General features: G+C 42.4%; 1 protein-coding gene across 4 annotated transcripts in view; it reads right to left on the bottom strand.

Moving 5' to 3' along the window:
• TOM1L2 (target of myb1 like 2 membrane trafficking protein) overlaps positions 1-16,633 on the bottom strand; it is a 58,892-nt gene extending 42,259 nt beyond the window's left edge. For 3 of the 4 annotated variants that reach the window (XM_013295942.3, XM_005229008.4, XM_027780088.2), the window contains exon 1: positions 16,539-16,625. In XM_013295942.3, coding sequence (XP_013151396.1) covers positions 16,539-16,590 — 52 coding nt within the window. In that variant the 5' untranslated portion in view covers positions 16,591-16,625. Of the gene's footprint in view, positions 1-16,538 lie in introns of all 4 variants that reach the window. The other variant, XM_027780072.2, reaches the window with a different exon arrangement.
• Positions 16,634-16,877: the final 244 nt, after the last annotated feature.

Consider the following 16,877-nt stretch of genomic DNA (forward strand, 5'->3'; position numbering starts at 1 on the left):
TTATGCTATAGTTTAATCGCGTAACAAGGACTGGCAACTCCCAGCCTGGGTGCTGAGGGTGCCTTGCACGAATTCTGACCTGAAAGCAACTCCCAGTGCTGTGTTATTGCCGAGTTTGTCACTGCAGCAGGGCCAGGAGTTAGTGTCTCACACAGAGACACAGTACCACCAGTAAGATTATCAGAAAGTCTCTCTCAGAAACAAGATGCTATCAGTTCCCACCACGTTTCCTAATTTAAAGCATCAGTGTTCTGGTAGAAAGGAAGACAATCTGGCACTCCACACTTGACATGCTGCAGACCTTGGACACTGCATATGCACACACAAGCATTAGCTTATCTCTGGTCTGCAAAGAAAAGGAGAAAAAATTGTGCTATTTTTTCATTCACACCTTCTCTCTGAGACCTAACTCTTCTGGCCACATTTCCACACTCTGCCAAATGGCAATATCAGTATTTCCCTGTTCACATTGAATTTGTGTATGTTTTATGGCATTCATAAGGCACTGTTCAGTAGCATAAAGTTTTCAGTCTAAAAAGCCTCAGTGCATACACACACCCAGCCAAGCCTCTTCCCAAGCAAGCTGCTCTGACCAGAGAGATGTCACCACAAGGAAATCAAGTCAGAAATGCCCATGTAAACTGCCACATAATAAACAGGCTCTGCCAGGCAGGACAGGAATGCCATTTTAAATGAAGGAAAAAAACGGAACAACCTTTACAAGCCATCCTGAACCCAGCTCAAAAGTTACCTAACAAAGAAATGCTAACACTGGTTGTCCTCAAGAAACCACTTCCACAGCCCTTTTCAGTCCATACTACTTTTGCTTCAAAGTTACAGTTCAACGTTGATGACGCTCTTAAAATTCGACTTTGTTCACATACAGATATGACAACAACCTCCTTCCAACGTGCATCTCTGCCCATTATACTGAACCTGCTGATGGGGACTCTGCCCATTATACTGAACCGCAAGCCTGGAGACTTGCGTTAGGATTGTGACTGCACAAGTTCAAGGCTATAATGCTACTGAACTCACATGCAGTGTGCGTGTTTATGCAGCCGAGACTGAAAAACTGACTGCTAGAGGCACAGAGAACAGCTACTCTAGCTGAATGATGACAGCAGGCATGACAGGGTAAAAATCTCCCTGAAAGGTCTATCTAAGTACCAATAAGTGATTGTCATGCTGCATAATGTTCTTGGAAGACACGGGAAAAGGGAAAGTTAAATCTTGCACTAGCTAGAAATCACATGAAGTAAAAATGGGAGGAGAGCTGCACTGTTTTCTGTCTGAATACCAAAATCTTGTGAATGAACAGATCTTTGTGTTCAGAGAAATCAGTTTTTCTCTCTTGGGACTTCTCCACATGTTGCTTCAGAGACTCTTGATTCATACATTTGGGAAGAATTATGCAGGAAAAAAAATAATCACCTTCTGTTTATGCAAGAAGCATACACATCAGTGTACCGTATTAGACACAAAAGCAAGAAAGGTCCAATTGCAAATTTCTCCCCTTCCCTCCAATAATGTTTGGTGTTCCAACAGCATAAAACTCCCCCCCCCCCCCCTCCCCCCCTTGGAAGTTCAGAGGATTGTGGATCTTAGATCTTTGTCTTGCCTCTTAACAGTCCACCTGCCTACCAGCTGTGCTCCAAGACCGAAATTAGCAAATCAAACAGTCAGATGTGTTATATTTCACTCTGCATAAATTGTGACAGGGAACAAAAGCCACAGTATTAGCAAGCTTTTACTTCCATCCTACTGGTCCTCCTCCCTTCTGCACAGTGAAGCCTTCTCAGAAGCAAGGGCTATCAGCTGAGGTCAAATGCAAAATGCTTTTACAGAATGGACAAAGGTCTTTCAGGAAAATAAAAGAAAGAGTTCTGCAAGGTAATGCAAAACAGACAAGATAGTTCACAAGGGAAGATAAGCCACTGAATGAGACTATAACATCTCTCCTCCAAGCTGCTGCTTATAGAATTGTTTAGCTTTAAAGCATCATGTTTTGTGACTGTCTCTCTTGGATTCAACAAATCAGTGACCTGCATGGGACCATCAATAAGATCTGGGGAAAGACCATACAGAGGCCACGGAAACATATTTCAGCTGTCCAAGCAAAATGAATATAAGACTAAAGATCCTCAGCATTCACGTAGCTGCTGAGTTCAAGACATCTCACTTGCAAGACGGAGATACACCAGAATAACACACTTGGATATGTCTGGACCTAATAGTCTATTCTTGCTTTCTTTAGATTATCTTTTAAAAAGACAGTCACAGACACTTAGACATTATGGTAACCAACAGGAGGCTTTTTATTTTTTAATAGCAGCATTTTGATAAAAAGGAAATGGGACTCATTCAAAATTCAAGATCAAAACTCAACTCTGAAGTGACTTCCTCATAAAAACCTGCCAGTTTCTTTGTTAGAAAGCACAGCTCCAATAGCATTTTTCAATTAGCCACCTCACTGCTCCAAGTCCTTTTTCTACATTCCTTATTTCACACTGCTCTGAAAATGCTGAGCTTCACACTTCCAAAGAAAAAGGCAGTCAGCTAGAACAAACGGGCTCAATCTGAACTGCAAGGCATCACAGAAAAACGTGATTTGGGTTGCACTGCTGCAGCACTGGTCATCCATTTTGACCGTTGTAATTTCTCAACTGATTTTAGCTATGCTTACACTGAAACTCTTTGGGATGAAGTAATTTATCCTCCACTCATTGTTTTGCTAAAGTTTCTGGTGCTGAATAAATCAGTAATCATAGTTTGTACTGACCATGGAGTCTACATTAAAATAACAAGAGAAGCTGTGGACACACACAGGTGCAATCATAACTAGTATTTAGCTCAAATGCTGCTTGAAGGCACAGTGGTTGAACTGGGAACTGCCTTTTTTTCCACCTAACTTCCAGGTCTTTTTGAAGGTGCTACCCAAGTGCCAAACTTCTGCAAAGCTGCCTTCCAGATCATACTTACCTGCAATCATGAATATGTCATATGCAATTATCGTGTCTTTTTAAGGACCACATGGTATTCAGAATTATGCTACAATGTTCCTGTGATTTAGACATGCCAAAGAAAAGACATCACCCAACATCTCCCACAAATTCAGCATCTCAGGAGCCGGAAACGACAGCTGATTAACTGAGCATAGCTGTGCAGCAGTTTCCGAAGCAGAGCAAGGTGAATGGATTAATACATATTAAACAAGAATTAACAGCTGTACAACAAAGATTTTTCTTGCTTCTCCTAAACAAAAAGAAGAACAAAACAGAAATCCTTATAATAATACCAGAGTAGGCAAGAGAGCATATCAGCCTGACTCAGTTTAATCACATCTCATAGCTCTGGATGCATTTGCAGGTTGTAAAACCAGATGGACCTTCCAGTACTATGCTATTGTATTGTACAGAAATGGCCTGACAGGATAACCTAGTCCAGGCAGTTTCTGTACTCAGATGTCATTCATCTCAGGCACAAACGATGGTTTAGTCATTGTCCTTAAAAGCATTTGAAATCTGGATCCCAAGCAGAACGGTGTGTTTCTATACCATAAAGACTTTATTCATGAATCTTCTCACTGAAGTTCCCCCGTCAGCAGAAATTGTTGCTGCGGACAGCATGCTCCACTGAATGACAGGTGTATATAAGTTACTCCCTTTCAAAACAGATGGCAGAAAGACTACTGCTTCTTTAAAACAAAGTGATATCCCTCTGACTTCTTCATTCTACACAGCTTTAAAAACAAAACGCAAAAAATCTCCTTCCTCCTATGCGCTGTACACTCATTAAAGCTAACGTGTTGACCCATGTTCTGTAAATAGCTGTCCTTCAGAGCTAGGTCATACAGCAGCAGCTCCCAGCTCACCAACCCATTTGCACGATTCTGAGGCACTTATCATCCCTAAAACTCGGCCTGCACCGCACATTTCTTCACCTCTTTCAGTGGTGACTTTGGCTCGATTCCCATCTCACTGCAAACCCACAATATTCCAAGTATGGTGCTACTTTACAATTGACAGACAAAAACCTGCTCACATCAGAAATCAGTATGCTAAAGCCTGCAATCAGAAATGTCAAGGCAGTTTTTAAATATACATCCTGTATTAATGGATTTGAATGGAGATGTTTACAGTGTGATTTACTGTAGGGGAGCAACAAATCAATGTTCCTTTATGACACATCACATCTTCATGACACTGTCCCTTGTACAGTTGTATTGGCGGAGACAATGGCTCACCGCTTCGCAAACATCTGTGATCTATTAGGCAACACTTTCAGTAGTCTAATATTATCACACTCTGAGTGTCCATCTTTCTTCTCTAGATGAGAGGCACAAAAGCATAAATTAAAACCTTCTGGGTGACAAAACGTTCTCCCTCAGATCTGCCTTTTCTGAATTTGACTGTGACTGCTATGACTTGCCCATAAGACTCTGCATGGGAGAATTTATCAGCACAGCATCACTTTGCAAGGTCAGTGCATTGGGATCGTTACCCAAATCTCCTCCTCCTTTGACCACAGTAAGGCAGCTAGTGCTGTATACCGAATCACACTGACATTTAGTCATTTCCATAGGCAGAACTTGACTTGTAGTCTCCTACTTGCCAAAGAGGTTTTATATTGTTTTAATTTCTCCAAGGAACTTGGATAATTTGGGGAGTGCTACCTTGTTCCTTAACTGAGAAACTCAGGTACTAAAACACTGGCATACTGGATGAATAATGCTTGTTCACCCACACTAGAAATACAAAATTTCTTAATAGCTGAGTCTTTGGCTCTCCTTCACCCAAAAAAAGCACCCCAGACAAAGAAACTAGCCAAAGAAGCTGGAGAAATAATCTGAACACCCCTTAGCAGCCAAGAAGCTTTTATCACCAGAAAGATTTCACAACAGACAACCCCAATATGCCAAAAAAAGCTCTTAAACTAATACAAACACATGAATTTGTCCTAATGCCAAAAAAAAACCTGAGAAAAAAAGCACACTCCATTAATTTTATCAGCCTTAACTTACAAATCTGAGAGAAGAGGCAGCTGGAAGTAGTGATTTATTTCTCAACTTCTTCATTAACAAGTATGCCTAAAACCTCTATTACAGTGGATTTGATATTTATAAGTCACACAGAACCAGTATGACAGTTCCTTAAATAAATTGTTGCAAATTGCTTTTTAAAACATTCCCTCCAAAATGCAGAAAAAAAATATCACCGTACAAAGCAGAAGAATGTATATAACCAGTAAGATACTACTAGGAGGTAGGGGAGAGAGAGAGAGAGGAATATTCTATGCATCCAGATGCAGTTTTACCACCCAGAACTACAGGCAGAATGGTATTACAATTTGGTATCCCAGCTGCACAGGATGTTGCAAGCACCATCAAGAGCAAGAAGGCATCCCAATCTAGCTGCCCCATTCAGGACTTCAAAGGCATCCAGTAATTACAGGTGAGACAGAAAAATTGCCTTTATGAAAAGTTATGGATGATCAGTGTGTCAGTGAGCTATATTTGAAATCTATCAGCTCTTGATGGCTAATTTTGTACTACATGAGTAAAGCAAGTTCTAATAACTCACTTGGGACTTCACTCCAGTACTTACAAGCTACGTGCTTTTCATATTCATAAAACAAAACTAATTGCCTTTCATGGATGAAATGGTCTAAGAATCTTTAATCCAAGTCAGCTGCAAACTCTAAAAATCCATCCCCATGTATTTAAGACTCCCCCTCCCATCCACTCACTTGTACCACTGTGTTTGCTGCAAACAAACTATAAGGCAATGATGATCTATCAGGCTCCTACATTAGTTTAGGCTTTTTTGTTGTTTTTGTTTGTTTTGGTGTTTGGTGGGGCTTTATTTTTTTTTTTTAAAGGTTACTCCTAAAGTCAATTGCCCACATTCACACATGCTTAAAATAAACTGAAAAGACTAATTGCATTGGGGGGGGGGGGGGGGGGGCACAGGGAAGGCAAAAATCTTTAATTCCTACAGTTACAAGAACAAGTTTACTCCTTAGCTGCAACAGGCTACAACAGATTTTTAAGTAAATGTTCATACATGATAATTAAAACGTGTTACGAACGAAATGAAACAACACTTGCAGTAGGCTATTTCCTGCGCGTGTTCCCACACCCAGCTCTCCTATGTATCTGCAACTACAAAGACGAGAGCTGTGTCCTCTGGAAAACCACGATTATCCTACACGCAGCAGCGAACTAGACAGCGAGGAGTCTGCAGCTTTTGAGGGCTGACAGCTCACGTTTTCTAGTGTGAAATGCTTCAGTTTGCTTTTCAATTTTGCAGCCTTCCCTCACACCGCTCTACAAGATGACAGCAGGCCTGCGCAAGAGGCAGCTAGCTCTGATCCCATTCAAGTTCTCCAGTACCTCCACGGCTTGAAGATCAGTGTCTGGAAAACACTAAGCGTTTTCACCACGGGAAGAGGAGAGAGCTGGCTCCTGTTCCACTAGGTAACAGCAATTACTTTTGCCAACGCTGCTGTCATTGAAGGACTCTACTGCCAGCTGCCCGTTCCAACAAGCCAAGCTTACTATGCCTTCAAAAGCTTAGTGGCTAAACACTTCCAAACAATCTTCTCAGGAAACCTGAGGGCAAATTAGGCAACAATAATAACAAGACACATGTGCAATTCTGTCTTGTATGGGCTAAGAAGTGCAGATTTCCTGGTGTCCCATAACCCTACTAAAAATTCTGCTTGATTTCTTCAGCCCTGTTTCTCACGTGCCACTGCCATAGATAAGCCCAAAAAAGACTGATAAATAGAAAATGTAAATACTAGAAGCTTAGATCAAGTATGCAAATGTTTATTTCTGAGACTGGCATTTTAATTTTCCCATAAACCCTCCTCATTCACCAACTTGCGTTACCTGGTCATCTGACTTTGTACATTCTTCAGGTCAGCAACTGCACCAATAAATTTCACATTCCACTGCAATCACCTACATTACATGATACTATTACTGTGGTAAAATTAAAAACAATATAAATGTATCAGGGGATTGCAGCGTACTTTTGGAAAATAACTATATTGGTCCTTGGACAGTTAAAATTCCAACTAGAACACAGATTCTGAGCATGGCTTACAGTTTGGCTTATTTACCATAGGTAGAAGGGAGGCAAATCCCAGCAAATGAAAGGGGCCGATCTAGTGCATTCCAAGAACTGCAGAGTATGGATGGGAAGGTAATTTTCCTAGTGTGAGCTTATACAATCTTATGGAATCTACAGAGAACCAGCTCTCCAGTCTTTGCTGCTTACAGCTTGTTAATCAACAACACAGGAGACGTCACAGGATACCAAATAACAAACAACAAACACAAAACGTACTGAAGCCTTTTTGGCAACATGACACTAATATATGGTAGCGTCACTGCTTCTGCTTGGGAAAGCAGAATCAGCAATAGCACTAGCCTGGCCCCATTCACTGGTGGCCAGCTCAATGACTTGACTTCACCAGCTCCAGCTGAGGTTAGCCTCTCCTGGGCGTTCCCTTCTATTTCTGGGTGAATCTAGACTTTTTCAACTTCTATTGCATTTAATGTTCATGTACACTGTGCACGTCCTTCCTCTGAGCCCAGCAGCAGCTTCCTAAGCAGCCAACAGGAGTATAATGATGCCTTTTATGAAAGAGTGCCCTTTAGAGGTGTAAAGCTTGCCTGAGCAGGGCTGCACTATTTCAGCTCTCTCCTGGTGATCGTCAACAGCCTGGAGATGATTCTGTAAGTCGGCATGCAAAGTAAGGTTTGTGTTAGGGGATGCTACACATGAAATACCTCATTATCTGCAGCAAGACTCAAGCCCAATACCCTTTAAGGAACCTGATAGGAAGAGGGATTTTTCATTACTGACTGACTATGCCAAGTTATTGGCATAGATGGGGATTTTAAAGGCATTTTTAATTATAGTAGGTAAAACTCACACATGATCAAGCTGCGGTGTCAGAAACCCACCAGAACTGAACACTGACCCATTTGGGTTGTTTGCTGAACTTTAATCACTTTCCAAGTCTGACAGCTGCTCAAACTTAATTGCTCATTACACTTGTAAATAAAAACTGATCTCACTCTCTGATTAGCCAGCCATCTTATAGTTGCCATAACAACTTCTGGTCTAATAAGTGATTTCAGATTTACCATTATTTGCACTAGCAGAAAATTTCACAAAGGTCTGAGATCGCTCTTTTCACTAAAATACCCTTCTAATTAGAAGAACCAAAACTCAGTAGAGAAAGGGCAGCTCAAAGATAATGAAAAAACAAGCTATTTACTACAACAGCTTAAACATGAGATAAGGGTACCCCAAACCCAAATATATGCTGTACCCTGTTTAACCCCTACCTTTCACTGTCAATCATCTCATTATCATACCTATACACCACAACAACTGCTCAGAAAAACACTGGACAACATTTGGGTAATAACTGGTGACAATGCAGAGACCAATTTCAAGACTCGCTCCAGATGAAATATTCCAATAAAGTTTGCATATTCTCCCTCCTAATCTTAAATTAGGGACTAACTAACTAGTTATATTCCTTAACACTGTTAATCGATCAGAGCGGTTTTTGGTGAACACCCTTGATCCTTGACAGTTTAACATAAAAAAAGGAAAACCGTTTGTACTGAGCCCAACAGATGTCCATTGCACCAACTGCAATGAAAGACGTTTTAGAAGTAAGTGCCATAATGTAGTATCTCGTCTCTGGATCACCTCAGTCAAAAACTTACTTCAGGCTTGACTTTTTGAACAGAATTATTTATTAAAGCCTTGCAGATGTCTAGAAAAAAAATAATCTGTATTTCAGTATTTGGTCATCACAGCTTAAGCAAAATGCCTCTATTAAAACATACAGACGAATTTGCTGGTCTCAAAAGACAAAGTGATTGGAACCTATGAAATACTGCTAGTCTATGGGCCTAGTACAGCACAGAGACCTAAAATTTGCTGGCAAAGCTGCTGAAGCTTGCAATTTGTTTAATCTGCTCAAGGTAGCTTTTTGTGTGTATAGGCAAGGAAGGATGCCCTTTTCCTTCCGCAAGGAAAATGCATGAGGAAAGCAATAATTGAGACAAAACTATTAAAGAAAATAATAATAATCAGGAAATATGAGACTTTCTGGTTTTACTCAGCTATGCAAGAAATGTGAGGGTTTTGTTACCTGGGTCAAATACAAAGCTGGTCACACTTCTTGCAATAGATGTAGCCAAGAAGTACAGAGGATGCAACATGTCCAAGTTCACAATATCCTCAACATTCCTGACTGCATTTGGGATGCAACAAAGTCTTGCCTTAAGAAACCAATGTTCTGCAAAGTTCTTGGGGTTCAAACACAGTTTATAACACCAATCTGTGCCTTCACTTTATGTACATTTCCTTTGATCTGAATTTGAACAAAGAATTTCTTCCCAAAGTAATCTAACCCAGGCAGCTTTTGAGGACCAGCTGGGGAACAGACTGGCTTACTCTCAAAGAATAAGCAGGCTTATGAACTAATCAAATTATTCAACAGGTTTCTTCTGAATATCTTCTCATTTCTGAGTCTCCTGATGCTCTCTGAGACTACAGTGCAAACACTGAGCTGCCAAAGGGTTTAGGTGAACTGAGAGATACAGAAGCACAGGTAAACAGCTAAATATAGCCATGCCAGGAATTGCCCAAACACTGACAGGGTATATACATACATGGGACTTTTTTCCTTCCTTAATCCTTGATTTTGAAATTACTACTACATTGTGGGACCTACCTTCTAATTCTGGCAGGTACAGAACAATCATAGAGTGTATATTTAAATCTAAAGACACTGCTGCCAATAACAGCCAGGCTGAATTTATTTGTTTTTCCCCTTCTTGAGCAACAGGAAGAGTACCCACATATTGGCAGACCTGGCTTAACGAGTTATGTGAAGACATGTTTACCTGTAGCGATGGACCTCCTCCTAAGGGAAGAGAGACCAGTTTTTAGCAAAGCCTTTAGATCAGTGTCGTTTGTGCTCAAGAATCATCAATTTTAGAAGAGCCTTTTCCCATTGACAATAACTGAAACAAATGAGCAAAACAATTGTGGAGAACCATCAGCAGAATGACTAAGCAAATAGAGAAAATGAGGCCTACCTATCCTAGATAGGATTTTTATATCTGCAACGAGTGTTTTTACATAGAAAACTAGTAATTCCCCTAGTTCTGGATGATCTGTGGAGACTCATGGACAGGCTGGCCTTCTAGGTCACTTCCTAACTTCTCAGGGCTCCTACACGACTTCTTTCTTCCCTGTGTTCTCCAAACACTTGTGTTTTCCATTGCCTATACTTTGCACAGATTTTGAAACCAAAACACAAATTATTTACCCAGAGAAAAGCACCAGCCCTGCAGTACTATGCAGCATCCTTCCCCATGAAGGATCATCTCACCAAAACTTCTGCAAAAATGGCTGGTTGTTCCTCCACCGACCATTATCACCAAGGATACTACCCAACGCCTTGATCACCTTCAAAGAATACTTAATTAAAAACGCAACATAGTTTACAAAATCAAAGGGAAGTCTAATTTAAAACTGTTCTTAATTCAACTAAGGAAAACACACAATACTTTTTTTTGGTGAAAATGGTTTTGGATGAAACAAAATCAGTTGGAAGGGTCTGTGAGGATTTTCTAACTGTTTTTAGTCAAGCAAATTTTAAACACTCAGTTTAAAAAAAAAATCTGCTGAGTACATGAACAGAGCAGTTTCAAACTGGGAACGAGCTGTCCTCACACTGCAACCTCTCACATATAGTTTTATATTAGAAGCATATGGAGTATACATTTAAGCGTACTGTGTTGGAAGAGATAAAACTGCCTTACTCAAAAATACATGCTATAATACCTTCATGAACTACAATCTGCTTTTGTGCCTGTAAAATAAATCCAGTCTTAGAAACCTAGTATTAAACGGTATTATACTAATTATCCAGCTTCACACATATATGTAGTTTCTCCAAGTTGCCAGATTCACGACTCAGTATTTATTTGCTCCTTTAAAAGCAAAGATACCCATTTCCATACTTCATGGAGATTTTCCTTACAACATAATCCATTGTCATGAAGTGAAAGCAGATCCAAATAATCTTATAAAACTAGAAGCACTTCATCAGACTCTCTTTTGCATGACTAGCACAATTCTATATGAACAGTGGAGGGTGGATTTTTAACTGACCAGCTACAGGAGTACCTATAAAAGTACTTAAACTCTGAGGAAAGCACTTCTTGTGCCCTCTTCACTGCAGGCAAATACAAAATTAATCTTTCTGATATAGCAAGAAAAGTTACTGTTACCTTGTACTGGGAAAAACTTCCCTTAGAACAGGGTACAATACTTCAGTGGTTATGGGTAAATGCAAAGGACTTTTTATTTCATTAGAATGCAATGAATGAAAAGAGAGATGATTCAGACCACAACAGCATGCTGCAAACATGTAATTTTATTGGTAGCAGATCCTAAGATTACAGTGTGCGCTTTGAACACTGACTTCTGGTTTTGGGAAAAGGTTTGTCGTTAAAAAAATGTTTGAATTAGAGCACAGCAAAGTAGTAAGTTTATTCTGAAGGGAACTTAGGCAAATTGTGTATGTGAACAAGAAAGCCTGGGTTAATTCATCCTGCAGGATTACCATGGACTGCTCACTGTAATGTACTTCTATTCCTGTGTAGGGCCATCAACTCATCTATTTAGGAACCATTTTTATTCAGAGACTCAAAAATCTTAAGATATAAGAAACCTGAAGAATGTTATTAAGTGCTTCTTGTGGAAAGAAAATAAAGAGGTGTTTATACACCCCAAAGCTGAGGCACTTTGTTACTTAAAAAAAAAAAAAAAGAAAAAGAAAGGGGGTGGGGGGGGAAGAGGGAGGAACAAACAGCAGCTCTGGAAACAGACTCTGTCCACCATATTTATTATCAATTTAACAGCCTTGAATAGAAACTGCGAGTGCTTTGATAAAATCAATTGAAAAGCTGTCTGCCTCACTGTTGCTTCAATAAAGTGCCTCCGTATCTTTTGCTGAAACCTTGTTTTTGTAGTCTCCTTAAAGAATACTCTGTATTAAATCATCCTACTGTTCCTCCTCCAAAACCAGACTTCGCAGCCAGTGCCCAGACCGGCACCCCTCATTCAAACCTTCCTTCATCAACAGGGACCAGGGACATAAACCAGCATCACCTGATCAACACCCCCACCTCCAGTTATGCAGGACACCTTGATTTCTACTATATTGTTAAAAATTAACTTGCAGGTCTCTGTGCGTTCTGGACCTCACTCCCCCAAGGTCTTTGACTCCAAGCCAAGCAAACTTCAGGCTGCAGCAAGAAAGGATGACCTCAACACACTTAGGCTCTGACCATAGCCCTTACCAAAATGGACCTCGATGCTCCCATCACCACCCCAGGAGGAGCCCATTTCACACATCACTGCCCTGACCCAGCCTTTCACACCTGAGGGAGCTTGGGGGTGGGGGTGGTGTCAGCAGCATTGGATTCAAACACACACACACTCTCCTGAAAGCCTTTGCAAAATCTCCAGAGTAACAAAAATCCCAAACAAAACCACTACAAAATGTAACTGGTTTTCCTGTGTAAGCCATATGGCCTATATCAAATAAGCAGAAAGAGCAAAAAAAGTCACCAGTACTCCACATTCTTGTAATTCAATCAGCTTTAATCATCCAAGATGTTTTCACTAACCTACAGTAAGGGTATTTGTTCTAATAACCTTGACTAGAGTGGTGACACTTTAAAGATGGCTCCCTTGAACAAAGAAAGATAAAAATGCAATTTATGGCAGGATGTTGAATCTCAAGGCAAATTCCCACTACTGTGAATTGCGGCTTTTTCCGCAGGCCAGCCCCTCTCCAGACAGCAACCAGTCTGCCTCCACCATTTTACTACACATCTTCCTGTATTTTTCCTCCTCACTGGTCAGGAGTATTCTTCAAAACAGTCCCCTAAGGATCCATTCTATCATATATACAGAATTAACTGGAAAAACTAGACAGTTCAATTGTAAGAACCAGACCAACACCCAATGCCACAAAGGCTCCTGCCAGCCCCGACATACTTGGCAGCCTCTGAAACCTGTGGCACCCAGTTCCACCCTCTAGACTCTTGCCAGCTTTCACAAAGACCTTCTCCAGGGCTGGTGGCATGACCCTCAGCTGGCCAGAGCCACGCAGCACAAGCCAGCACTGAAAGCTCCAGTGGCCTCACTGGGCTCCTCATCCAGTGCTGCTGACAGCTGCTGAATTTGCAGGGTGCTGAGCAGGCAGCACCAGTTAAAAACACCAGAAGCACACCAGCCGCAACACACAAACCTTTGCCTAGGGATCTTCCCAAGGACGCCTGCTAGGAAGCGCTGACCACCAACAAAAGCGACATTGTGAAGGGCTGAAGGCACTGTGAAGGCTTCTTCCAAGTCCCATGGGATGCTGAAAAGCACCATTTGCTCACAAAGCCTTTGGGAAGTATTGGATTCTGCCACAAAATCCTGGGTGAGATTTTATTTAGTTTATATGTAAAATGGTGCTATTACCTCCCTTCACTGCAACCTCCAGGTAAAAAGCAATACGGAATGAATAAAAAGTTCAGGAGTCATAGGCACACTGCAGCAGCTGACTGCCTTCCACACAACAGCCTTGTCAAAAACTACCCGCTCTGCTCAGGAGAGGGACTTGCTAGAGACACAAGGACAGTTCACCGTCCACAGGTCAATCAAAGCATTAAAGAAAAATTAAGTGAGGTATGTAATTAGTAGTCATGGTGATGGCTTATACAGTTTCTCTTATGCCACCACTGGAAACTAACTATAGGCTACCGTGTAAGCCAGTCCAAAAAACAGGTAGCTTTCAACAGTGAGGAACCTGGCTGCCATTTAAACTGGCATTTTAGATGCAGGAGACTCTATCCATCTCCATTACAAATCCTCTGAGCTCATCCTAGCATTACTTTCCCACGTTAAGCAAAAGAGTTAACATAAAAAGCCTGTCTAGCTTCAGACATTATCCAGATAAAGAGGAGAAAAGAGAAAATCCCTTGTATTACCTCTCTGAGCTCTCCCCAAACCTTCTCTGATATCTTTGTTCTTTCAGACCTGGCATTTATCTGAAGACATTGTCTAGCCCTAATTAAATCTTCATGTGAACCACTGCTACTTCCTGGCAGTGAACATGCATTCTTGGTGTGCTGATGGACCTACATAATTTTCTGCACTTCTCCCTTATGGTGAGTGTTAGGCCTTGCTTGAAAACATCACAACTGTGTTCAACACAATATGTTTACGCAGAAATACAAAATTATTCAGTTCCTTTTAAAGAATGAAGAGAAACATAAGTGAGAATTTTATTCTACAAGCTCATGGAAAAAAAAACCAACTGTGGAAACACTGGGCAAATAACACCGTCTGAGAACAAGGCATGCTTTTGTTTTACTGTTAGAAAGAGGTAACTGGCAGTGATATGAGAAGCAGAAAAAAAAAATTCTTCCAAAATAAAATCTGCAGCTATCTCTTTGCCCTGGGAATAAAAAAACATTCTTAAACTGCAGCTGAACTGTGCATGAAGGGAAGTTGCATTATAAGCCCCTCACATACACCTAACCTTATCTGATGAAAGCAGCTCCTTCAGAGCTTTGTGTTCAAAGCCTCTAAGTTGGCAGCAACTGCTCATTCAAAGAGAGCAAGGGGATGTAAAGCTGTGAAAATCTTTGCACTCCTGAGCTAGAAAGGCAGAAGGGTAGAAAAGCAGATTTTACTGCTAACCCCTGCAACAATTCTTACGTTCTTAAGGAAGCCCCTTTAAACCATGTACTGATGCTAACAGAAAGTGACAGTAAATAGATGAGAAATTATTGCCTTCCCTTAACAGTGCTCATTTGTAGAAGGCTTGTCCAAGCAGCAAAGCAGCCAGCTGTCCTGGCAGATGTGGTCAGATGGCCAAACACAACAAAGCAAATTCACTTTAAAATCATGTTTAGCTTTCACTGTTCTCGTTATTATCCTCCAACTCTCGACACTTCTCTCCCTGAGCAGAAGAAATAAACACCCCAGATGGCTAAAGAAAAACAGCAAGCTATACATATGCTCCATATAGTCTGACAAAGCAAGAGTCCAGCCATCTTCAAAGCACAGTATGAGACTTACCCATTTAAGGGCCTTTTACCTCTGCACGTGTGGGTGAGGATACAACTATAAAAGAAATTCTGCAGTTTGAGGCCATGACCAGGTACTCTGCAAAATTTTTTCCACTTTAATTTCCGAAGACACAAGTCTTTTGTCATTCCATAAATTAATGTAGAATAGCTATAGACGAGACTATACATAGCTATACGTTATACTATACATAAACCCTAAAAATAGCATTAGAATTACTGCCATTTATGAAACAAGTCAACAAAACTAAGAGCACGGTTTCACTGGAAAGGGATGCTAGCCTAAGTGCATTCAACTGAACATCGACTTGGCTTCTGGGACCACAGGCCACAGCCCCCAAACTGCAGGAGCCTGAGCCACTCTGTTCTTCCCCACCGCAATGGGGGAGATCTTGTATCTCCTTCAGGGCTTAAGAGAAGCAAGCAGGAGGCAATACCAGCCCACCCAACTGTGGGCAAGTTACCAAACTCTGCAGAAATGGCACTCGGGCTTTCTCCCATGACCCTGGCCACGGCAACCCAGGCTGAAATCACACTTGCCACAATTAAGAGAGAACACACCTGCAGGAATGAGGGAGTAGACACAGCAACCCAGGAAGGCCTTGGCTAGCCACGCAATGAAAGTGCGCTCAAAATAACCTGCCTAATGTCACCAAAACATTAGCAAAACCACAATTCAAGCTCTGGGCTAAAGACTGAGCACATATGTGTATCTTTACACCACGTCACCCTCCCTGCATACGCACAGGCCCTGGGGGGTTCAGCACTTTGGGAAAAAGGTGGCTGGACGACAGGGTTGCCCTGTTAACAGGCCGCTCACACGTGGGAAAAGGAGCTGGGAGATACAACAACTTTCCTTCATCTGTCAACCATCTTGGAGTTGCCCCCTCCTCATGGCAAACAGTTTGCCCAAAGCCACCACTGTCCCCACAGAGACCACCACGACCCACGCTAACCCCCCGAGACCCCACTAAGGCTACAGCACCCCCAAACTCTGAAATACCACCACCACCCCAGACCCCCCACCAACCCTGAAATCCCTGCTACCTCCAGAGGCCCTCCTTCACCTCCAGAGCCCCCCACAGATGCCTCACCACCTCCAGAGCCCCCCACGAACCTCCAGAGATCCTCACAGCCCCCAAGGGCCTCCACTATGCCCCCTCCCACCGGCTCCAGAGCCCCCCGCGGGCCCTCACAGAGCCCCCGCTGTATCTCACCGACCCCCAGAGCACTCCCCTGTCTCCCAAGCCCCCCGTGCCTGGAGGCCCCCGCTCCCTCCAGAAGCCCCGCTAGCTCTCCAGCCCACCCGGAGCCCCCTACACCCGCTGGGCCTCCTTACCGAGGCTCTGCCCCACCGGGGTGCTGAACGGGTTCCCCAGCAGAAACTCCATCTTGGGATGACAACAAACAGCGGCCCGGCGGCCGCCCCCCCCCCTCCCCCACGCCGCCCTGACGGGCAGCCACACGCACCAACCGCAACTTGTTTTGCCAAGCGTGACCCGCCTCCTTGCATTCGATTGGGCGGCAGCGGGACGCCCCAAGGAGTTATAGGTTAAAGAGCGTGCCCATCACTGTCAAGTGAGGGGCCCGCCTCCGCGGTAATCCCGGCCCTTTCCACGCCCTCCGGTTGATGGATAGCAGAGACACCACTAGTGCCATTCTCCATTGGGCAACAGCC

The sequence above is a fragment of the Falco peregrinus genome, chromosome 5 (genome assembly GCF_023634155.1).
Source record: "Falco peregrinus isolate bFalPer1 chromosome 5, bFalPer1.pri, whole genome shotgun sequence".
NCBI classification, from domain to species: domain Eukaryota; kingdom Metazoa; phylum Chordata; class Aves; order Falconiformes; family Falconidae; genus Falco; species Falco peregrinus.